We start from the raw sequence: 26,111 nt of genomic DNA, 5'->3' as shown, positions 1-26,111 counted from the left end.
CTATTTACTGAGAGACTAATGACCATGTGTTGCAAATGCCTAAAAACTCAAATATGAAGAGATGTATGATAACCCAGAAAGCAAGAAAGAGTTCAACACAAAATCTCAGAACAGCACATGAGAGAGAATGCCAGCAGTTCATTCTGCACATTTCATAGCTAGCATCCCATCTCAGGTGGCCTTAAGTACACTGAAATTTGATGATTGGATCTCACATTTATGACAGCGAAAGCTTCACATGACAGACAAACAAATCTAACTAGTTAATGAGATATACATTTGTGACACTCTAAAGTGGCAATGATTATTCAATGGACAGTTAAAAAAACAAAATTGGTTTTTCAGGAGACATACTTTGTTTTTAACCACGCCCACACCACATTTTATTAAATTAAATACAGTATGGCTTCCAAGTGGTGTAAGTCTGGTGATTTCTCTGAATCCGTCCCTGCTTTCTTCGTTCAACTGTTGGCTACCACGAATCAGGAACTTCAAAAAGCTTGGCAGAACTGCTGGAGATGCTTCCTGGTGGAAACGAGGAGGAAAAAAAAAACACCAATCACATTACAATCCACAGATAGCATCTTGAAAAAAAAGTATTAAACAATTCAAAGCAGAGATAAGTGTAGAGCTCTGGTGTGGGAGACTGGCTTTCATACTAGGGGCAGAGTGGGGCCAGCTGCATAAACCACAACTAGAAGTAGCCCTTTGGGACCATGTCTGTATTTACAGAGATTGGAGCAGGGAAAATAATGAAAAGCTACAAAAAACCATAGTCAGAAAATGCCAGCAAGCTAGATTAATGGAGTTTCAAGCTCAATGTGGATTATTCCAAGATGTTAAAATTTGGAAAATACAGAATATTCTACTCTTCCCTTTCTAGCCCCACTATATGCTCCCTCTGGCCAAAAGATAAAAGCACAACAAAGTCAGTTTCTTTCATCAACAGAGAATAAGACTCATCAGTCTGTTTTCTGTGCATGTGGTACTTATTTGAAGAATGGAAGGGGCCTGCTGACATGGAACAATGGGAAGCTGACAGGTGGGAATAGAAGAATCATGATGGACGAAAAGAAAAATGTGGGGCTTTTTTTCCACTCAATAATAACTAGTTTTCTGCTTGGACCCAAGAATCTTCAGTAAAAACTGCTTCAGTCCAAAGCCAGCAATCCTTCTTCATTCACACCATTTGCAGCAACAGCAACATAATCATGCCAGGAGCTGAGACACCAAATTTTAGTCCAGAGTGAAGTTTATAATGGAAACTGTGACAGGCTAGGCATTAACTACACAAATGCTATCATGAGCTCCTTAAACTATAAAGCAGGTCTGGTGGGAAAAATTCAAAGAGTTTCTCCTTGCCCAGATGCTGATAACACACCAAATACTTTAAAAGGGAGTAAAGTCTTTGATGATTCCCCAATCAGAAAGCATCTTTTAAAGAGAGGGTAAAAAGAAGAAAAAAATTTTCTAGCAACTCACTCATCTAGGGGCTTATCATCAGGAACAGGGAAGCCTGAAGATAACTGAACTTAAAAGCAAGAATTAAGTATGGCAGAATGGAATACAAGACTTAACTTTACTTGCAATCAGAAGACACCTGAGTTCAAAATTCACCTCTGACACTAGTTGTGTGATCATAACAAGCCACCTAACCTCTCTGTGTCTCAACTTCCTCATCTGTAAAATTGAGATAAAAATACCTGTAGTACTTACTCATAGATATTATTTATCCAAAGGGTTGTTGTTATGGGAATCAAGTGAGGATACTAAATAAAAAGGGCTTTGCCATTTATAAACATTATCATGTTTACAATATTATATAAACATGAGCAGCTAGAACAAGAATTTCTGATAATTTATTTTGCTATGTTAAGTAAGATAAGTGAGCATTTGGAACTATGTGCAAAGGGCTACAAAACTATGCATATCTTTTGAACCCAGCAATACCACTACTCTTCCAACTGTAACCTAAAGAGATCAAAGAAAAGAGAAAAGGACCTATATGTACAAAAATGTGTATAGCACTTCTTTTTAAAGTGGTAAAGAATTGGAAAGGGATATTATTTTGCTATAAGAAATAATGAGCAGGATGGTTTCAGAAAAACTTAGGAAGACATACATAAACTCATGTAAAATGAAGTAAGCAGAACCAAGAGAACACTAATATATAGTAACAGCAATTTTGTAAGGCTGATCCACTGTGAAAGACTTAGCTACGCTGATCAAGACAACGATACAAGACAATTCCAAAGGACCTATGATGAAAAATACTATCCACATCCAGAAAGATAAAACTGATGAAATCTAAATGCAGAATGAAGCACACTTCCTTTATTTTTATTGTTATCTTTAGTTTGTGAGCATTTTCTTTTTTTAGCAACATGGCTAATATAGAAATGTTTTCCAAGACCTCACAGGTTATCAAATAGCTTTTTCAAGAAGTGGGAAGGGGCAAGAAAGGAGAAAAATGGGAACTCAAAATTTTTTTAAAAAACAATTGTTAACATTTTTACATGTAATTGAGAAATATTTAATGAAAAAAATAAAAATAATTTCAAAAAAATCTGAGCACAACATGAGTCATAATTTTTAATTTCCTATCTAATGGATTTTCAACCTAAATTCTGAATTGAGCCTATAGAATTGTAAAAGGAATAAAAGGAGTTTAAAATAAGAATGGGAGAAGACACGTCCCAAGCATGGAGAAAATTTTAGTAAGGCTGTGAAAAGAATAAAGAAGTTAAAAAGCAATAATTTAGATGGCTCACTGTAACAAATCTAGACTCATAGATAAATGACTTATTCTAAAAAATACATTGGAGAGAAAATACCATGAAGAAATGGCCTTTTAATTTGTTCTAATGTCATAGAAACATTATAGAATCTCAGAATTCGGTTAATTTTTACAAAGGTAAAACCCTATACTAGCAAGGGTTACAGTTACCTGGAAAATCTCAGTAAATTTAAAAATAGCTTTTTTTATAATAGTAAATTTAAATTTAGTAAATTTTAGTAAAATAGAAAATATTAAATTTAGTAAAAATAAAAAATTTAGTAAAATACTAAAATAGTAAAATTTTAAATAGTAAATTTAAAAATGAGAGAGAAAAGAAATACAATTATTTCAATTAAATATTAACTCAAGACTCCTGAAACTTGTAGGTAATGTTAGGTTAGAAAACAAAGTCCATCATGCAGACACAAAAAACGTAGCAGAAATCTAAAGATAAATGTAAAGATCCCAGCTTCTGGGATAAGAACTCACTATCTGACAAAAACTGCTGGGAAAACTGGAGAACAGTATGGCAAAAATTAGGTTTAGATCAATATCTCCCACCCTACACCAAGATAAGGTCAAAATGGGCATATGATTAAACATAAGGACTGATTTTACAAGTAAATTAGGGGAGCATAGAATGGTTTACCTACAAGATCTATGAAGAAAGGAAGACTTTATGACCAAACAAGAGATAGAGAACATTATAAGCTATAAAATAAATAATTTTGATTATATTAAATTTTAAAAATTTTTCACAAAGCCAAGGATACGAATAAGGCAGTTTTCAGATGAAGAAATCAAAGCGATCAATAACCATATAAAAATGTTTTAAATCACTCAAATTAGAGAAATGCAAATTAAAACTCTGAAAACCTCACACCTGACATGACAATAAAGGAAAATGATAAATGTTGGAAGGAATGTGGCAAAATTGGGACACTAATGCATTGCTGGTAGAGTTGTGAACTGATCCAATCATTCTGGAGGGCAATTTGGAATTATGCTCAAAGGGCTATAAAAGAATGCCTGTCCTTTGATCCAGCCATACTACTACTGGGTCTGAATCCAAGAGATTTTTAAAAATGGGAAAGGACCCGATTGTACAAAAATACTTATGGCTACCCTTTTGTGGTACCAAAGAATTGGAAACTAAAGGGACATCCCTCAATTGGGGAAGGACAGAACAAATTGTGGTATATGATGGTGATGGTCTACTACTGTCCTATAACAGCGATGGGCAAACTTTAAAGAGGGGGCCAAAGGAAAGGAAATGCTCATCTGTCAGTCTGTTTCTAAGGCAACTCTTTCAAAGTTTTATTGTTTTGTATCCTATTCATTGTATTTGTCAGATTAGGAATAATGTCACACAACCAGATAAAACATTTCAGGGGGCCACATCTGGCTCATGGGCTATAGTTTGCCCATCACTGTGCTATAAGGAATGCTCAACAGGATGATTTTAGAGAGCTGTAAAGACCTATATGAGCTGATACAGATTGAAAAAAGCAGAACCAGAAAAAAATTGTATGTAGTAACAGCAATATTGTGGAATGATCAAATGTGAAAAAAAGACTTTGCTACTAATGGCAATACAATGATCCAGAACAATTTGAAGGGATTTTTGGAAAAGAATGTTATCCGCCTCCAGAGAAAAAACTGTTGGAGAAGGAATGCAGATGAAAGCATAGGATTTATCACTTGTTTAATTTGGCTATATGTTTTGGGGTTTTGGTGTGAGATTATTCACTTTCAAAAATGAATAATATGGAAATATGTTTTAAGTGATAATACATGTATAAACTAGACTGAATTACTTCTCAGCTCCTGGGGGGGGGGGAAGGAAAGAAGGGAGGGAGACAATTTGAATCATATGACTTCAGAAAACTTGTGTGAAATTTTGTTATTAAAAATTTTCTAAGTTTTTTAAAATGGCAGAAAGTAAGGGATATAACTATATACCATAGAAGTAACTCCAAGATACGAATGAACAGTTGTACATGACATAGTAAAGAGAAATAGATTAGTAACTAGAGGTTGAGGTCCAATTCCAATATTTATTAACTGTATTACCCAAATCAGGTAATTGAGCTTTCCTAACTTTCAATTTCCATATCGGCAAATAATATATGTCATACATTTCTTGTGCAACTGCTACATAGATTAAAAAAATGTACAAATGTATGTATTATCAGTGAGTAAATCTGGATAAATTACAAGTAACTATAGACCTTAATTCTGAGAGCTTACTTCATGGTGAGTAGGGAAGATAACTCCTCCGACAGAGCAAGACTGACTGACTGGCTGACTTCCTTTCTTTCTAAAAACCCTTACTACCTTTTGTCCTAGAATCAATACTGTGTATTAGTTCCAAGAGAGGTAAGGACTAGGAAATGGGGTTTAAGTGACCTGTCCAGGGTCCCACAGCTAGTAAGTGTCTGAGGCCACATTTGAACTCATTCCTACCTCTAGGCCTGGCTCTCAATCCACTGAGCCTCCTAGTTGCCCCCTTAGTTATTTCTTAAAGTTTAATCATTAGATGAAGCAAATTGAAGTGATTGAAAGTAAAGTTTGAATAATGCATGTCTGTCTTTTCTTCCCTCCTTCCTACCTCCAAAATTCCACTCTTGAGGCTTTAAGCTTTCCTGGTAAAACAAAATAAATACCTGCAGGTATTTAATAGGAAAGGAAGAAAGGAAGGAAATTTTCTATCATTAAAAATGTGTGCATTTATTAAAAATAGCATTAAAAATACCCTTCTTTGCTATGCTGCATCTCCACAAGGATATACCACATCCCTGTCAGCATTCTGGAGTGTAAAATTTATCAGCCTCATATCAAGATTTCTCATGTCTACCCAGTTTGAATACTGTGATAATTAAATTAAGTCTACACAAAGGTGAGAGCACCTTCCAATTCTGGGAGGTCCTAATTCACGTGTGCTAGAGTGAGTAACCAATCAGAATCAATTCACCGCCCCTATGCTTTCTATGAGAAAGAGTCTATTGTGATTGGACACACAGGCTAAGGGAAGGCGCTGGAAGTGATATATATGGGACCCCTTCCAAAGAAGAAGGGGGGTGAGGCTGCCACTGGTGCGGTGAAGGAGACCTGATGGAGCTTCGCTGGTTTGTGACCGAGACTGTTCCACGTGGTGAGCTGCTGGTTTTTCTCCCTTACAATACAGCAATCCATTCATAAAAATTAGTACTAACAGAAAGAGTCTTCCGACTATATAGATTAGGACAACTTACATTTATAGAAATAATGTAAAGTACTTTCCCTACAACAACCCTGTGAAGCAGGTAGTTCTAGTATTACTAATCCTGCTTTACAAACCAAGAAACAGGGTTGGATAAATTCAGTGACTTGTCCATGGCCATCTAGATAGCCAGTGTCAGAACTATGATTCAAACCTAGATTTCCCAATTCCATGTCTAGCCTTCTTTCCACTTCAATGTTTTTCATACTTTGAGGGGGAATCTATAATTTCAATGTGAAGACTTGTGCTGATCAACTCATCCACATGTCCTTATATAAGAATTGTATATTAACATAAAGAGAGATTCCAAATTGGTAAAGAGCTTCTAGCATCTAGGTTTTTTCCTCCTCCTCTGCCCCTTCCTTTCATCTTCTTTCCCTCTTCCTCCTCTGGTTCATGTACTTCAAAAAACGTTTCATAGATACAATATATAGGCTATAAAACTTATTACTAATGACACAAACAACCCACCTCCTTTTCAGAGTACCATCAAAGTAAATTTAGGCTTAAATTGATAATAACTGCATTGTAAAGAGGGCAAGATTTTTAATACAAATCAAGTACACAACTGAGAAGCACAAATATTGAAAATTTTTTTGGAAACTATGGCTGTGATACATCTATTTCATTAAGTCTGGAAAGAATTAGAAGAACTAATGATAACTTTGCCAGAAATTTTTTTTTCCAACTTTAAGATTTTCCTATCCTAACTTTAATGTTACTCTAACGTATTTGTAAAATCAAAACCACAGCATGGCCAAGAAGCTAATTCTTTGAATACATGGAAATGCCTATTTCAGGTGGCTAAACTGAATAGCCACATAGCCAAGATTGGTGTATTTGATGGAGGCAAAAGAGAATCTAACCAACTGCTAGAGTTTTAATGGCTGCCTTTTTAGGACTTACTTTTGAGACTGAGGTTAAAAAAAAAAAAAAAGATGAACCCCAATTAGTTGCCTGTAACTTTCTTCAATCCTAAAAGAAAGAAGTGTCTGAAATCCCTAAAGTTCCTAAGTTCTGAGTCTGGTACCAGGTCTTTCTAGAATTGGATTTTTGCAGGCACTATTTTACAATAGTGCAAAGACTTATTAAATAATAACTTTTATTTTTTCTTAAATCCTTATCTTCTGCCTTAGAATCTCTAAGGCCTATGTGTCTTGGTTCCTTCATTCTAAAATAAAGGCCTCTGAGTCCCTTCTACTTTCAGAGCTATGATGCTAGTTTCTGCTGTAGACTTATACTATGTATGTGGTCTTGGTGGGACAAGTCACCTCTTCTGGGTCTGTTTTTCCAACTGTAAAGAAGGGGCTGGGCTAGATGCTCCTGAGATCCTTCCAACTCCACATTTTTGATTCTATGATTATATGATTTCTAAAGTCTCTTCCTGTTCTAAGGCTCTATAAATTTAGTTCAATCTACTTGTCCTTCTGATCAAATTTAAATATTTGGCTGAAAATGGAAGAAACACAAAGGCAAATAGAACTTTTCCCACAATTTATGACTATCTTCATGCCAAAACAAAATGGAATTTAAAAAATTTCCAAGTACACTAGAAAGTTAGTTAGGCAATAAACATTTATCAAGCACCTACTATGTGCTACACACTGGGTTAAGCCCTGGAGATACAAAGAAAGGCTAAAGATAGTCCCTGATCTCAAGAAGCCCACAGCCTAATGGGGAGACAACACGCAAACAATCACTGAAAAGAAAAATCCAGAAAAAGGCCAATCTTGGACCTTTATCCTTTGGTTATAGTAAGGTGTCCAAGGGACCATATTATAAAAAAATATTTCCCCATGGGGGTTTTACAGCGTATACCTCCTACAGGGCTCTACAGCATGTTCTAAGAAGCTCTAGTATATCACCAGGCAAAGGAGAGACACAAGCATGGATTTTAATATGAAAGCTACTATTTGATTCACAAATCTCTTTTTCAATATTTAAGCTGTAAACCAGTCCTAAAAGGGTCATTAAAAATCTTCAAGGGAGGTAACTGAACTTCTTTTGCCTGGCCTTTCACATGATTGACAGCAACTTTAGAACTTATTTCTAATTTTAATGAAACCTGTAACAGTATCTGAGAAGATTATTGCTTTAAGTGGGTTCTAAACTTTTCAGTGTAACCTTAAGGGTATAAGATTTAAAAGTTCAGCAGTTTTTCCAAGACTCCAATAAAACATGGCTTTTGGCAAACATGAAAGTTCTAAAATATTGTGCTTTTTATGTGTGTTGGGAATGAGGGAAGGAGAAGAGACCCAAACTTGGAACTGGATTTCTCTTTTTACATTAAAAAGTTTAATTATGAGCTGTATTTAGTATATTTTCTCTTTGAAATCAACTAGAAATTTCCTCTGAAAAAGGATTCTATTTCAGTGGTATCCTAGAAGGTTTTGATGCCTGTCAATCTTGTCATGATCAGGTTGCCTTTTTTGCAGAGTATAACAGGGAGGATGGTTGGGAGATGTGTAGGGATGGAAAGGCAAGGATATAGAACTCTATAATGCCAGGGAATAATGGGCATTCAGCTTATGTTTGCCACATACTCGTGACTGATTCACCACATAGGTTTAGTAAGCTGGACAAGCCTATTCTGGTAAAAGAAATTTGGGGAATTATATTTCTTAGATATAATCATACTATTATAAAGACAGAAATTCACATTGCATGCTGGACAATTTTTTTTGTTAACATCTAACTTCAAATCAGTGTAAACATGGTACCTTGAGCTCTTCTGGGGAAAACCATGATGAAACTTATAACCCAATACTGATTATAATAAAAACAAACAAGGAACTTATTGTTCTTTATACACCTGCTTCCTGTGAATAGAAGGAAGGAGTTTAACAAATCCTAAACTATGAGCATAAAAGTTTATTCGTTCAACAAATATTTAGTGAGAACTAGTATTATAAGATAGTGGTCCTAATAACTGTGCAGGTAAGAAAATGAAGGTTCTCTTTTCTTACCTAGCACAATAGTGGAAAATACTTATGTAATAAGTCACTCCTTTTCCATTATATTTTTGAATAAATTTCTTTCTGTACATTTAAATGATCTTGCTGCCCACAGGAAGTGGTGTGACAAAGGAAAATAAAGGCTAAACCTTATGGTCAAAAATACTTAGGGCTAACATCTAGGTTCAAAACCTGGCTCTGTTATTTACTAGCTGTGTGTGATCTTAGGAGCTTCACTCTGTTTCATTTTAATTACTTAAATAGGGGTATAATAACACTTGCATTACCTACATCAGGAGTAAAATGAGACAATGCATATAAAATCCTACAGAAATCCCTTATCAATATTAGTTATTGATTAAAATATTAATTAACTATTGACTTTATAATAAAGCCCTTTAAAGTCCTTTTATAAAAAAAAAATAAATAATTTACAAGGCTCAGAGTTTAGAGCTGGAAGTGCTAAATGACCTTTAAGGCCATTCAACTCCTCCATTTTACAAATGAGGAAAACAAGGCCAAGAAAGATAAAGGGACACGTGCAGTCAAATAGGTAGTAAGTTGCAGAGGCAGATATAAATCCAAGTCCTTTGACTTCAAATCTGGTGCACTGTACCATGTAAATATTATTACTACATGATGTTGAATATTCAAGTGTTGAGCTCAACACTCGAAATGTTCACATCTTATATGTGTGGAAGGTTTGGTTAGCAACACTTCTTTGGGGTTGCCATGTAACTCATTATTTCAGTTATTTATAATAGATTACCAAAAAAGTATACCTAAGTAACTATAATTTACTAGCAGGGAGGGCTCGTGTCTTACATTTCTTTTATAGTAATACTATAAATGAATGTAAGATATACAAAGAACCCTCCTCTTATTCTGGTGGAATCATTCCCAGGCTGAGAAACTCAAACTCATCAACTTGGAATTTCTCCCATGAGGTTCTCCTCAGCTGCACTGAACACTTCAGTACATTAATGTTTAGAAGCACATCCGCTGAGCTTTTACAGCTTAAGGAATACTGGGAATACCTTTGAGTTCTGTTCTCAGGGTTCTTCATGAAGCTTCATTTTATTCATCAAAACAGGGGTATTAAAAAAAAAAAAAAACAACTGCCCTAACACCAAGCACTTACATACTTTGGAGAGTTTAACACAGACCATTTAAATTGTTTGAACTTGGTAGTTTCACAAATTATAGTGCCTTATGACAATAAATGGGTAATCAATATTGTTAGATCCAATGTGTTAAGATTTGCTATCTCTTACCCACATCTTAGTGATACTAATAGGATTAAAAGCTTAAACAAACTAGATTAAAAGGATTCATTTGTAGTCAAAAGGCTTTTTTATTTTATGAATGGCAGTCCAGAAGAAAATTCAACTCATTTGATTTTGCCAATTTAATTAAAAGTTGTCCATTTTTAAAAAGTTACGTTTGCAAAGTAAACTGTTTTGAGATCAAATTTTGAGACAATGACAGCTTTATTGTCTACAGGAGAAAACTGTCTGCTTTACTTGTAGTTAAAATCCTAAATGTTTTAATCCTACAAAATGTTTTCACTTAAAATGATAAAAGCAGCAAACAGTTAATTAAAGGATTCCATTAATAGGTATTAATTTTAGAAGCTTCAAAGATTATTCAGAAATGAATAGAAAAGGATTTGTACATGTCTACCTCCAGAGAAAGAAATGATAAGTAAAAATAAAGAAAACATAGTTTTATATATATACACTTATTCTTTTGTCAAAAGATGCCTTCTCTAATGGTGGGGGAAAGGAGAGGGAGTTATGTGGGCATGTATATTAATGTAACAAATAAGGAAAACAAAAGGAATTAAAAACTTCTCCCAAGGAAGTGACAAAAAAATGAAAAGGTTCAGAATGTAAAACAGAGAAAAATCTAAGGAAAACTGAGATAAACATAGAATGAAACACAAATAAGAAAATTACATGAATACTCTTACTGGGTAAGATGCTGAAAGGCAGCACTGAAGTCAAATATTTAATAACTGACAAGTATCTACAATGAGGTAGGTAGGAGGTGTGTTTACTACTTATGCCAAAAATTTAAAACATACAAATGCATAAGTATTTTTTAATGGCAAGTAATATGAGAAGAAGAGATAAGTTTCCTGAGCTAGTGAGGATACATAATTGGGGCATCTAGTATGTGTTATAGTTTTGAATCAATTAAGCTTTGTACCATGATATGTTTTAAAAGTACATGCAACATTTTGGCTTCACTTTGATTTCATTGACATTAATGAAGTTCAATTAATACTTGAAAAGGTAAATGGATAAGAACTATGTCACATATCTATTTCTAAAAAAATAGCAATATTTAATAAGGCTTAATACCCCCAAATTATAATGAGGGTCTTTTTGTGTTTTATTTTTTGCTTTGAAAAATTCTGTGTTAAATCTTACAAGTGCAAATAAAAATAAGTCTTAAATTATCATTGGTCATATGAAGAACTACATAACATGCCACAATTAAATGGTTCTATGAAAACTCTCCAAAAACACTTTTATTTATTATATTTATTTATTATATATAATTTATTATATAAGGTTCAAGGCTGAGCTACCTGGGAGAAAGGGAGCTCTAACCTATAGCAATAATACATACCGGTTGGAGTGAGTTCTTTCTTCATTTTTTTACATTTCTTGGCTTTTTTCTTCCCTTCTGTAAGGGATTCTGCACAGGAATCTGTCTGATCAAGCTCACAGTCTGATATTTCCACTGACTCTATGTCTTCAGAGCCAGCTTCCTCTTGAATGGGGCTCATGTTTCTCTTTCCTACTGTGCTGGTAGCTGTGAAACTGAAATTTAAAAAGTGAAACACCACCACAGGTGTCAGAGTTATTTTTATAAGCCAATCTCCTTACATTTAAAATACTCTTACTGCCAATAACACTTAATCAGGAATCAAGCAAACTGGCAGCTAGCCACACCTGAAATTTAAAGAAATTATTAAGTAATAAAATCTAGGAGCTTACTATTTAGCAGATATATTCAGATGGTTTATTTAAAAAGTGTGTGCAAATATGGTTCCATATCACTGTATTAGCACAAAATGTTCTGTTGGGTCTTTAAAAAACAAGTAGAGAATATCGTGGTTCAATGGAAAGATCAATGGATATGAGTCACAAGACTTTGGTCTGAATCCTGACTCTCTTATTGGGTGATCTTGGATAAGACACTTAATGTCTAGGCCTCAGTTTCCTGGACTAGAAACTGAAGATGTTGTACCAGATGCTCTCTAGGGTCTCTTCCAGCTTTAGATCTATAATCATTATAGTTATTATGATTAAAGTCATTTTAGGAAAATAGTAACTTTAAGATTGGGCTGAATAACATTATTCCTAGATATACCAAGGATAATATTTAAATGGGTACACTGTAGAACTGACAAACTCTAAAACCTGTAATAATATTGCTTATGAGTCAGATGTGCAAAGTCTCTTGAAATACAACTACATGCAGAAATCATAGGCCACAATTCATATAATAGGGATCCGTTCTGTTTTTCAATATAAAAGAGTTAGTTGTATTAGACTGTAGAAGTTATGTAAAAGGAAAAAACAAAACAAAACAAAACAAAAAAAAAAACCTGATTCATGCAATGAAGTATGCCATGAAGGTTTTAAAAATACACCAAAAAAAAAAATAACAAAGATAGTTTTCCTAAGAACAAAAAGTTTGTAAATATGACTGTAGAAAATTTCATTACCTGATTATTCAAACTACTTATACACTCAAATCACTTCTGAAGCCACATTTCCTTCTTTTAGGATCATGGAGGAGAGAATGGGAATTGTTTTTCCTGATACTTTCAAGAAGCTCATGATTGTGGGAAGGGAAAGCAATGAACCCTTGTGCTTATAGTTTTAGGATTAGGTGCATATCTAGAAAATCATTGCCATTTCATCTCTATATTCAAACTTCTTAAAAATTTTCTTCTAGCAGAAATATTTAGAAGGAAAAGTAAGATACAATGTAGATTCAGATCAATACACTTCTATAGAGCTCAGCATGTAGTAAATTTTCAAATTAAATTAATTATTAATTAAAAGCCAAGCATTTTAATTAAATATTTAATTTAATAAAATTAAAAATAATTTTAATAAAAAATTAAAATTTTGAGTACTTAAATTTTTAGTGAAATAACTAGCAACAATTCATAAAAATGTGATTAGTATTGGAGATTACTGCAGGCATATAATAAAGGAAAACTTGGTTAATGCTAAGTGACAAATAGAGAAAAAGGAAGACAAAAAATAACATAAAATAATAATATAGCTAGGATTATGTACCAGTACTGTTAATAAGTATATTAATTATTGATTGCAAACTGCCCACTACAACAAAAGGCTTTAACAACTTTTAGTTGTTATTTTTAGTAAAAGTATATGTCTAGGGGAAGCTAGGTGGCTCAGTAGATTGAGAGCCAGGCCTAGAGATGGAAGGCCCTGGGTTCAAATCCAACCTCAGATACTTCCTAGCTGTGTGTCCCTAGGCAGTTCATTTAACCCCAATCAACTAATCCTTACTGTTCTTCTGCCTTGGAGCCAATATTTAGTTTTGGTTCCAAGATGTAAGGTAAAGGTTAAAAAAACAAACTATATGACTGCAAATAGTGGAATGAACTCAAAAGAAATAAAATTTAAAATAACCCCAAGATAAATGTAAATGGTTGGCATAAATATGAGTTAATGGTATGTGAAAAATGGGGTAAAAGATTATCAAGGAGAAGAATGATAGGAAAAGGTGGTGAATCAGTCTTGCAAGCAAGAATGACAGACTTAAGACAAGTCTTAAATCTAGAAAAAGAATATATGACAATTAAATGGTCTTATTATTCCTTTGTACCCCCTAGATAATAAAAGATTAATAAGGTCTAAGCTTCCCTAAGCTGGGGAGATCCTCTACCAAAGATCTGAGGGAAAGCATGAACAAAAATCACACAATAATTTAGATGGCAAAGAGTGGCTTCAACTGTATCAAGTACAGGTAAGATTATTACCCTATGAAATCACAAATTCACCAAAGGAAAGAAAGGAATAATCATTTAAATGATAATGATGTGCCAGGCTAAGTGCTTTATACATATTATCTCTTACTTTTATCTTACTTATTACATTCTTTATAAATATTATCTTATTTGATTCTCTTAACAACCCTGGGAAAGCAGGTGCTATTATTATCCCCATTCTATAGAGAAACTCGGGCAGACAGAAGTTAAGTGACTTGCCTAGCACCACATAGTTAGTAAAGGCTGAATTTGAAGTCAGGTCTCACTGATTCCAGGCCCAGCACTCTATCTACTGCATCACCCAACTGTATTAAAATAACATAGTGTTTACATGGTACAATAAGAACGATAGTAGGAATAATTTAGAAAATTGAAGAAATGCTTAGACAGCTCTAATTCTGAATAATTGTCTTAGAGCAAACAGATTATGTTTACTGTTATTTGAGAAAACTAATGTTACTTTGTAATTCAGTAGAAACACCACAAGAACATAAAATAAAATAGCAAATTTTAAAATTGATATGTCAGATATTAGTTACCCTATAGAACATAAGGATTAGAAACCTCAGGAGATTGCTCCAAAATTCTAATGTTTTTGATGTTGGAAAGAAACCAATTAAAAATTTGGTTTTCCATTATAAAAAGTTATCATGAAAATACAGGAAAGTCGCCTTAGTCAGAATTGTTGGTTCTCTGCCAAACAGGATTTTAATAGGTATTTAGGTTGGTTACATAAAAGTTGCCAAACACTTAGATTGAGATACAACGTTCAAGATTTACCGAGACCTTTTAGAATGTACCAAATCCTTGCCTTTCAGGGCCTATAGAAATTATTTTCCAAAATCTAGAAGGCACTTTAGAACTTCCACAGATGTGGCAACTTTGACCTAGTCACAAAAATTCCTAAAGTAGAAATCTGACCATTATATTCTGTCCTTCAACTCAAACAACTCCAAAGCCTTTTCATGATCAAATACAAAATGCTCTGTTTAGCTTTTAAAGCCTTTTCCACTCTCCTTACACCTTTTTCCTCTGCCATCTGGTGTCAAACTGTTCCTTTCACATGACACTCAAGGCATTTTCACAGACTATCTCTGCATACTCACCCCCACCCCCAGCCACCTGAGATTAAAATGTCCTCTTGGCTTCCTGGTTTCCCTGGCTTCCTTCAAGTTTTAGCTGGAGTCTTACCTTTAAGAAGTTTTCTTTTCTAGACCTGCTTAATCTTAGTGCCTATTCTGAGATTGACTACAATTTGCTTTGTATGGATCTTACTGTGTAGAATCATTTGCATGTTGTTCTACCTATTAGACTTTAATTTTCTTGAAAATAAAGATTATTGGGGGCATCTGGGTGGCTCAGTGAATAGAAAGTGAGGCCTGGAGATGGGAAGTCCTGGGTTTAAGTGTGACCTCAGACAAAACCTAGCTGTGTAACTTTGGGCAAGTCACTTAGCCCCAGTTGCCTAGCCCTTATTGCTCCTTCTGCTGTGGAAGTGATATTTAGTATCAATTCTAAAATAGAAGATAAGGGTTAAAAAAAGAAAGAAGTCTTTTCTTACTTTCCTTTTTGCTCCAAACATTTGCACAGTGCCTAGCATGGTGATGGCAAACCTATATGACACCTGTAGCCATTTTTGATGACACACAGCCACATACAGCCGCATACAGAGAAGTATGGGGCCACATGCCGAAGATGAAACATTTGCTGTAGTATAGTGTAGACTAGACACTCTTTGCACTATAGATGACAATTCTACCTATATTAATTTAACTATTTTGGTTTATTAAATAGTTATATGTTACAATTATACATTTTTGTTAAACTATACATATTGTAAAATTATTGTTTTTTTCTCAAAGTGACATACTCCCGAGTTATGCTTGGTTTTTTGGTGAATTTTGACATGCCAAGTTCAAAAGGTTGCCCATCATTGGCCCAGCACATAGTAAGTGCTTCAAAGATGCTTGTTGACTCAACTTGACCTTGGATTTCAAATGCAAAGTAATAATAATTATACAAAAGACTATGAAATAAATCTTGTAACCCTTAGTAATAATTAATGAAGTTTTATTGTATATCATTAAGTCCCAGGTCCCCCTTAGATCTTGCAAGATAAGGTCTTGCTAGATCTGATAGCACAGCTCTACATGCAAAACAAAAAGCTGATAACCTCCAGACTTTTAAACAGATTTACAAAAGGGAAAAATTAAAAGGCATTTTAAAAAATTGAAAATAACAGGAGGACAAGTACTAGGTAAAAGCCAGAACCTTTCTGAGAAAAGGCAAGAGGAACCTGAGGAACAAACAGATTAAGGATGAGTATGAGAAACTGAAAACTGTATTATAGACCTTACAAAAGCATCATTCTATAGTCTTGAGATAATACTGGGTTAGAGAAATATAGAAAGCAGAGTAGTAAAATAGAATTGCTAAAGATACAAGGTCATGAATTATGCTTGATAGATAGCTTGCTACACTGCCTCATAGAGCAAAAAAACCCATATATTAAATGGGAGTAGAAAAATAGAAGTCTACCTGAGGGCTGGATGTGCCCGAAATGTAATTTCTAGGGTTTTGCTAGCAAGCAAGAATGTTTCAAATGCCATTGTCTAGAAAAAAGGTTCTTTTTAGGGGAAAAGTTGCCTTGAAAGAACTGGAATAAAATTGTGGAATAAAAACTACAGTTCCAAAATTGAAGGGTTTTTCCCCATCAAATTTTAACTTCACTGGATGTCAGAACAGGTATACTGAACAAATAACACAATCTTCCCAGTGAGGAACATAGTCTATTAGATCTTAGGCATAGACACGAAACTCCCACACCCACTAGTTTCTTTGAAGCAGCCAAAGAAGCTAATGCAATCTTTGGTTGCATAAACAGAAATACACATTGGGAGGAGGGCAACAGCCTTGAAGTACTCTGCCCTAGTTAGAGCTCATTTGTAGTATCTTATTAAGTTCTGGGCACCACATTTTAGGAAAGCCACTGGCAAATTGAATGTGTTCAGAGGAAGGCAACTAACCTGGTAAGGGGGCTGGAAATCATACCACATGGGGGTGACCTAAAGGAATTGATATTTGGTTTTGAGATCAAAGATTTAGTGAGAACAGAATAGTTGTCTTTAAGCATATCAAGGGCTGTTTTATGAATAGAAAATTATATTTATTTTACTTTGTTTTGGAGGGAGGAATAACGAACTCACATCATCTAGTCCAAACCCCTCATTTTAAAATGAGAAAACAGAAAGAAAAAGATTTAAGTAACTTGCTCAAGTTCATTGCAGAATGAGGACTACAACTTAGGCTCCTAGTTCAGCATTTTTCCATTATACCATACTGATTCCTTCATAAAATGAACAGAAATGCAAAATACATGATATAATTTTGCTATATCATAATTATAATAAAAACACAGTATCTATAAATTTAATGATAATTTAGCTTAGAATTTAAAAGAGAAGATTATTTGGATGGTCCATATGTCTTTAAAAAAGCTATCCACCAGAAAAGCAAAATGATAAATGCTGGATGCAGTGTGGGAAAATTGGGATACTAATGTACTATTGGTGGAGTTGTGAATTGATCCCACCATTCAGGAGAGCAATTTGGAACTATGTCCAAAAAGCTATCAAACTATGCATATTCTTTGACCCAGCAGTACCAGTATTAGGTCTCTATACCCTAAAGAGATTTTTTTAAAAGGGAAAAGGACCTATTTGTACAAAAATATTTATAGCAACAATTTTTAGAGTGGCAAAGAATTGGAAAGTGAGGAGATGCCCATCAATTGAAGGATGGCTGAACAAGTTGTGGTTTATGATTGTGATGGATTACTATTGTACTATAAGAAATGACAAGCAGGATAGTTTTCTTTTTCCTTTTTTAAAATTGAAATACTTCAATCAATCAATCAATCAATCAATTAATTAAGGGTGTTTCCCCCATGGTTACATGATTAATATTCTTTCCCTCCCCTCTTCCCACTCCTCTCCCATTCCACTGAGTTTTACATGTGTCATTGATCAATACCTATTTCCATATTATTACTATTTGCAATAGGGTGATCACTTAGAGCAGTGGTTCCCAAACTTTTTTGGCCTACTGCCCCCTTTCCAGAAAAAAATGTTACTTAGCGCCTCCTGTCACATACTATCACGACCCCAAATGCACCTGTGGCCATCACCGCCCCACCTGGATTGTTGCAGCACCCACCAGGGGGCAGTGGCGCCCACTTTAGGAATCACTGGCTTAAAGTCTACATCCCCATTCATATCCCCACTGACCCATGTGATCAAGCAGTTGTTTTAATTCTGCATTTCTACTCCCACAGTTCTTGCATCTCTGTGTATAAGGTTCTCTTGGTTCAAGCAGGATAGTTTTAGAAAAAACCTCAGAAGACTTATATGAACTCATGAAAAGTTAAATGAGCAGAACAAGGAGAACACTGTACACAGTAACAATGTAAGGATGATCAATTGTGACTGAGTTGGCTATTCTCAACAATATAATGATCCAAGACAATTCCAAAGAACTCATGATGAAAAATGCCATCTACCTCTAGAGAAAGAGCTGACGGGGTCTGAATGCAGATCAAAGCATATTTTTTTTTTTTGGGGGGGATCTATATATTCTTTTACAATACAACTAATATGGAGATATGTTTGGCCTGATTGCACATGTAAAATCTACATAAGATGGCTTGCCATCTTTGGGAGGGAAGAAGATTTTGAACTCAAAATTGTGAAAAATTAATATTAAAAATTATTTTTACATATAATTAGGAATTTTAAAAAACTAGTCCACAAAACTAAGTATAATAAAAACTACAAGGGGAAGAATGGAATAATTAGAGGCCCTACAAATATTCCTGATGAAAAGACCTACAGAGAAATGCTAAAGTTCAAACATTGGAATGAAGAGAAACATAAAAAGGCAAACATGAATGAACAATGATAAAAGATTATACAAGGACAAACTGCTTACATTCAAAGATATGACACAAATATGCCCTCTGAACCATATCATTATTAGGTGTCACATAGAAATGGGAGGGGGCAAGGAGGAAAGGGAGGAAATGGAAGACTAGGGAAAATGATCTCACATAATCAGGATGCACAAGTAGATATTTAAACAAAAAATAGGAGGGAACTAAGGCTGCCATTTAAACATTGCTTTCACTGGTCAAAAGAAGGAAGAATACACAGTATGGTATAGAAATACATTTCACTCAATACAGAAATAGGAGAAAAAGGAGAGAGAGGGGTAATTAGAGGAAGAGTAGATTAAGGGATAGAGTAGTCCTAAGCAAAATAAGCTCTAAGTACATAGAAAATATATTTATAGCTCTTTTTTGAGATGACAAAGTAATAATCTTAGGGTATACTCATGTGTTGTGGACAGCTAAGTGGAGCAATAAAATAGAGTGCCTGGCCTGGTGTCAGTAATCTTCCTGAGTTGAAATCTAATCTCAGACACGTTAAATAGGTATGTGACCCTGGGCAAGTTGCTTAACTTTATTTGCCTTAGTTTCCTCATCTGTAAAATGAGCAGGAGAAGGAAATGGCATTATTGCTCAGGATCTTTGCCAAGAAAACCCTAAATGGGTCATGAAGAATTGGATACGACTGAAAAAAAAAAGATTGATTGTCCACATATTGGAAGAATGCATAAATAAATTAGAGTACATAAATGTGATAGAATACAATTGTGTTGAATTCTTTTCAGTGAAATGGCCAGGGGCAGCTAGGTGGTAGTAAATAGAGCCAGGTTTGGAGTCAAGAGGGTCTTGGGTTCAAATCTGGATTCAGACTAGGAAGGAAGGAAGGAAGGAAGGAAGGAAGGAAGGAAGGAAGGAAGGAAGGAAGGAAGGAAGGACCATAATTCTAGACAATTAATGATGAAGCATGTTATTCAACTACTGATGCAGAGGTGATTGATTCAGAATACAGAATGAGACAAAATTGACTAACTCATGTCTGTAATGGGTTCTGTTTTCCTTATGTTCACAGTTGGAGGAAGGTTAAGGAGAGGTGAGAAGGCAGATTTTGGCTGATTAAAACAAATTAGATATTTAAGATCTTAAAAAATGGAAATTGAAAAAAAAAATTAAAGCTGTCCAGGGGAATCTAAATTTATGCCTTCTTTTTCTCTTGGCAAATTTCTTATGTAATAAGCACAAAAAGGTACAGTAGAAAACTGTTGGGTTAGAGCCAAAAAAGTTGGGCTGAAAAAAACAAAAACTGCATTAATTAAGGGTATTGATGGAGTATTGGGCCTAGACTCAAGAAAACCCAAGTTCAAATCCAGCTTCAAACATGTATTCTCTATATGACTCTGGGCAAGTCATTTAAACCTGTTTGCTTATGTTAACTAATCAGTAAAATGGAGATGATAATAGTACCTATCTTGCAAGGTTTTCATGAAGATCAAATGAGATAATAATTGAAAAGCACTTAGCACAATGCCTGGCACATAGTAAGGTCTATATAAATGCTAGCTGTTACCTATAATTATCTGTATGACCCTCTAAGTCACTTAACTTCTATGAGACTCAGTTTCCTCATCTGTAAAATTGAGAGGAATGGTCTAGATCAGTAAAAGGCAAACTTTTTAAAGAGGGGGCCAAAGGAAAGGAAATGCTCATCTGACAGTCTGTTTCTAAGGCAACTCTTTTGAAGCTTCATTTTTTGTCAGATTAGGAATAATGTCGCCCTGCTGGACAGAACATTTCAGGGGGCTGCATCTGGCCTGCAGGCAGTTTGCCCATCACTGGTCTAGATTAATTCTCATCTACTTCTTGATGTGTATGTGAATGTGTGTGTGTATATATGTATATGCATAAGTCACTGAAAATATGATCATTGTATGTGTATATTCACTTATACACCTACAAATACTGATCATACTATAAATATGCACATACACATGATATGTATATATAGTTAATAAGTTTTAAAATCATTCCCCAGACTATTATTTTTCAAACTGCCATATATACAGTCTTGTAGTCCAAAAAGTACCAGTTAGCCTGATAAAGAGCTATCATTTTTCCAGGGAATGTGGGCACTAGTGCTGGGAACTAAGATTCACATCCCTTACCAATATTAAGTTGCTAAAGATTGGGAGATGGATGTTTGGCATTAGTTCATATCTAAAATTCTATTCCAAAGACTCATCAATGGGAACTATTTTAACCAAATGTATAACATTTCTATTATAGTGGATAAATCTTTGTATTGCCATAATTTCCATTAAACATAAATAAACTTGGTATCTATTGTAAGACATTGAGAAGCATTACTAATAGTAATGACAGTATGCTTAAACTTGGTTTGTTATCAAGCACTGCTACAACTTAGTTGGGAGCAGAATACAGAAAAAGTTTTCCTAGCAGTGTTTTGCTTATCTGACTTGGATTCGATACTGAAAAGCAATCCACTGAAAAAAGGTAATTCCATGTGACCTTCTGTTGGGAAGCTGGAAAGAGTATCATCGAATTATAAGCTATTAAGATTAAAATTCCCTGGAGACTATATTTTAATTTATAATTATTCTCAAATAATAAAAAGTAGTCCAGTCAAAGAAGAGGCACCAGCCACTTGTGGTCAGCCTTAGGCAGACCTCAGGTGTGCTGGGGAGCTCTCCTCGGCAGCTCCTTGCAGTGGGGCTCCACTAGTCAGCAGTCTCCTGAGCTTGCCCTCTCCTAGCTGCCTCCCTACAAGCTAGGTGCACAGCTACATTATAGCCTCACCATCGCTCTCCTAGCCACCTCCTCTCTCTCTCTGGTTCTCAGACAAAAAATACGCACTTCCTTTTCCTAGAATGCTTTTATGTTCTCTGTGATGTCACTTTTCTGTGCCTCTCTCATTTGGTGGATTCCAACCTCAGTCCTGATCAGAGGTAGGTCTTCTGGACACCAGGAGTTACCACAGGGTCCTTGGAATAGCTGTATAGCACCAGCACAGTATCTCTCAGTTCCATCCATCTCCTCAGAGGCTCAGAAGTAATACCTTTTGCTTTAAAATCCAAAGTTGTCTTGACAGGCTAGTGTTCAATTCTCACAAAGCCTTTAAGAGCTAGTATGGACAAGAGAATCACTCTGTCCCAACCCCTTCATCTTACAAAGAGACTAAAAGAGGTTATAGCTTCCCTAATGTTATAGATAATAGGAAACTGGGACCTGGATCTTCAGGCAAGGTTATAGCATTTTTTTGTTTTATGATTAGAGGGACTTAATTCATTTATTTATTAAACATTTTTCAGATATAAACTGAACTTTTTGATATTTATTCTTGGTATTCAGACTTCTACAGCCTATAAAGATAGTTTACTACTAAAATATGTCCTGTTATGGTATGGAATGGCAAAAAGCACCCTATGCACTTTTCCAAAGGCTTGTTCTAATAAATAGAAATACTAGAAGCTCCAGCTTCCAACATTATTTCTCTAATAACACTGTTCTATGACAAGGAACCCAAGAAAAATGTTACAATGTTAGTGTTAAAGATTTCAAATGAAGTATGAGGCTAAGAAATAGGAAGATTAGGTTATAAGCCTAAGGTTGTAAGATCCTAGACCTCATCTACTATACTATGTCCAGACCAAGATTACTGGAACCAGGTAAATGATTACCTGAATAAGAGCAATATACCTTCCAGTTTTTTAATAGGACTGAAAAAGCTTATGAAGTTAAACAATACAGTGGATTTCTCACTAAAAGTCAATTAAGCCTTTTCTTAAAAATGACGAGTAGATTTGTAAAATCCAAACCAATCTCAAAATTTCATTATTATCAATAACAATAGCAACAATAAACAAAAAGAAAAGACCATACCATAAGGCAACAAGTCTGAATTCTCTTCCTAACTCTGCCACAGTTGTGGGCAAATCTCTTCATCTCTTAGACCCCAATTTCTCATCTCCAAAATGGGTAGACAGAGCTAGATCATCAAATTCTAAAGTCCCTTAGAGAACTAATGCAATTGTGGAAAATTAATTTAAAAAAATGTTTAAGTCAATTTGTCCAGTGGCTGGAATGGTTTCACATAACCTAGGCAGACATTTTATGGAAGTAAGGGTTGAACATTTGATGATGTTTAGAAAACATTTACTTAATACTCACTTGTACCAGGCACTATACTAAGAAATGGCGAAATAAATATAGATAAGTTAGTCCATGCCCTCAAAGAGCTTACATTCTAATGTTAGAAGAGACAAATAGAGTTGGAGGAGGTGCACAAATGGTGGAGAAGCAGTATCTAAAGTTGTGGCATGTTTTAGAAGTGACACAGAAACCTGGTTCCAGGCAAAATAAGGAAAAAGCTCACCAATTAGCCCAGTGGCCCAGTGGCAGGATCCAGGTTGCAATGAAAGGGCAATAAGGAAGATGGCTATAGTATGGATGGCATGGTTTAGAAACAGCCATGGGAAGGATTAGTTCTAAGCAAAACAAACTCTGGGCATATATAAACATATTTATGGCTTTTTTTTTGAGGAATCAAAGAATAGGAATCTGAGAGGGTACCTATATATTAGAGAATGAATGAACAAGTTATAGAACATAAATGTAATGGAATATGATTGTGTTGAATTCTTCTCAGTGCATTACCAAAGGACTAATAATGAAACATTCTGTCCTCTCCATGATGAAGAAGTAAAGGTCTTCAAGTATGGGATAATTTTTTTTTTTTTTTTTTGGTCATGACCAAGTGACATGCAGGCCTGATTCCTGGCATGATAAATTTGCAAAAGCTCACCTATCAGAATTGAGGACCAAACTTCTATTAGCAAAATCTCATGTAAAGTTTAAGTTATTACTGTAAAATACTTGATTAGTACTCATGCCATTATCTATTAAAGCATATTCCTTGAAATGATAAAAGATTAAAAAAAAATATTCAGGTTTTCCGGGTTAAGATGGCGGCAGAGTAAGAAGCAGCTCTTAACCTCTCCTGACCGAAACACACAAAACTCCTCAAGGGGACATAAAAACAAGTCCAGACGAACGGAGGAACCCCACAACAGGGCACAGCGTGGAAGGTACGTGGAATCGGGGCATTTCCATGCTATAAAGGGGTGAAACAGCTCTCACTAAATCTCGGGCTGAGCAACCACCCCACCCCCAACCCCTCCACACACAACACCTATAGCGCCGAAGCCAGCTAAAAAGAAATAGAGCAACTTTATGGCACCCATCGAGTCATTGGCAGCTCCGGGGCCTGTTCCTGAGAGCAGCAAGATTTAGGACCCCAAAAAACTAAAGAAAACACACAAACTCTGAGCGGGGGAGCAGAACGCAGGCTCAGAGCAAAGGCCTGGGCGGAGGCGTGGGTGGAGGCAGACACAGCCACGAGCTAAAGCTCTGTAACCCTGAGTGGGGAACCAGTGCAGACAGGTATACGACTGTGGAAGCAGCGCCCTGAGACTTGTAAAGAAACCTCCTGCAGAGGATCAAGCAAGGGGGTCCACCAGGGGGCTTGACCTTGGAAAAAACCAGAACTCAGACCTAAGGAGCCAAAAGACCGCGGACAGACCCTGAGCGCGAGGATAAACCTGAGAAGCTGCTGGGCTAACGATGGCTACCCAGTCTCAGGAAGTTCAGAAGAGAAAGATTAACAACAAAAAAAAGAAGTCTTTAACACTCGACAACTTTTACACAGAGAAAATCCAGACAACCGAGCAAACAGAGGAGGAGAACAAACAAGCATCCGGACCCTCCTCAAATAAGGAAAACTCCTCACAAGCTATGGAAGAGTTCAAAACTGAGATTTTGAGGAAAATGGAAGAGATCTGGCAAGAAAATAACTGTTTAAAAGGTAGAATCTTGCAAATGGAAAGTGAGGCTCAGAAACCAAATGAACCGATAAGCAAATTGAATACCAGAAATGACCAGATTGAAAAGGAATACCAGAAGATTACAGCCGAAAACCAGAAGATTACAGCCGAAAACCAAAAGATCATAGCCGAAAACCGAAAGATTATAGCCGAAAACCAAACCCTAAAGGCTAGAATTGAGCAAGTAGAAGCTAATGATCTCTGAAGACAACAAGAACAAATAAAACAAAGTCAAAAGACTGAAAAAATAGAAGGAAACATGAAATATCTCAATGAGAGAGTGACAGACCAAGAAAACCGATCTAGAAGAGACAATTTGAGAATAATTGGTCTTCCAGAAAAACCACAAATTAATAGAAACCTGGACTCCATACTAACAGAAATAATTCAGCAAAATTGCCCTGAAGTCCTACAACAAGAGGGCAATATAGACATTGAAAGGATTCATAGAACACCTGCGACATTCAATCCAGATAAGAAAACACCCAGAAATATAATTGCAAAATTCAAGAGTTTCCAAGCAAAAGAAAAAATGTTACAAGAATCCAGAAAGAGACAATTCAAATATCAAGGAGAACCAATCAGGATCACACAGGATCTGGCAGCCTCCACGCTAAAAGATCGCAAGGCTTAGAATACGATATTCAGAAAGGCAAGAGAGCTGGGCCTGAAACCACGGATCAACTACCCATCAAAATTGACTATATATTTCCAGGGGAAAGTATGGGCATCCAACAAAATTGAAGAATTCCAGGTATTTGCACAGAAAAGACCAGGGCTAAATGGAAAGTTTGATATCCAACCACAAAAATCGAGAGAAACATGAAAAGGTAAATAAGATACAGAGGGGAAAGAAAGAAAACTTATAATTTTTAAATTTGCCTTTTTAAGGGCCGCAGTGAGATCTAACTATCTGTATTCCTATGTAGAGAAATGTTATGTATAATTCTCTGTAGTGAACTCTATTCACTATTATAGTATTCACTATTATAGTAATCAGAAGAATAATTCACAGGGTGAGGGTGGAACACTAAATAATCTAAGATGGCATGGGGGATGGGAAAGAGGGGGTGAATAGCAGGGAACACCAAGAGAAACTTGAGTGAATAAGAAAATAGAATATTCTATTACACACAAAGAGGGCATGGGAGGGAGAGGGGACAAATACTATTATAAGAAGGAGAGGAAGAGAGCATTAAGAGGTAATAATCAAACCTTACTCTTAGTGTAATCAAC

General features: G+C 35.4%; 1 protein-coding gene across 2 annotated transcripts in view; it reads right to left on the bottom strand.

The window, feature by feature from the left end:
- Positions 1 to 354: 354 nt before the first annotated feature.
- PARN (poly(A)-specific ribonuclease) overlaps positions 355 to 26,111 on the bottom strand; it is a 191,763-nt gene continuing 166,006 nt past the window's right edge. The window contains exons 23-24 of one of the 2 annotated variants that reach the window (XM_044659112.1): positions 11,633 to 11,826; positions 355 to 525 (exon numbers count right to left, since the gene is read on the bottom strand). In XM_044659112.1, coding sequence (XP_044515047.1) covers positions 473 to 525; positions 11,633 to 11,826 — 247 coding nt within the window. In that variant the 3' untranslated portion in view covers positions 355 to 472. Of the gene's footprint in view, positions 526 to 9,435; positions 9,467 to 11,628; positions 11,827 to 26,111 lie in introns of those variants that run through there. The other variant, XM_044659120.1, reaches the window with a different exon arrangement.

This window comes from Gracilinanus agilis, chromosome 1, assembly GCF_016433145.1.
Source record: "Gracilinanus agilis isolate LMUSP501 chromosome 1, AgileGrace, whole genome shotgun sequence".
NCBI lineage: Eukaryota > Metazoa > Chordata > Mammalia > Didelphimorphia > Didelphidae > Gracilinanus > Gracilinanus agilis.
The sequence above is the reverse complement of the archived record's forward strand: the minus strand, read 5'-3'. Positions and strand labels throughout refer to the sequence as shown.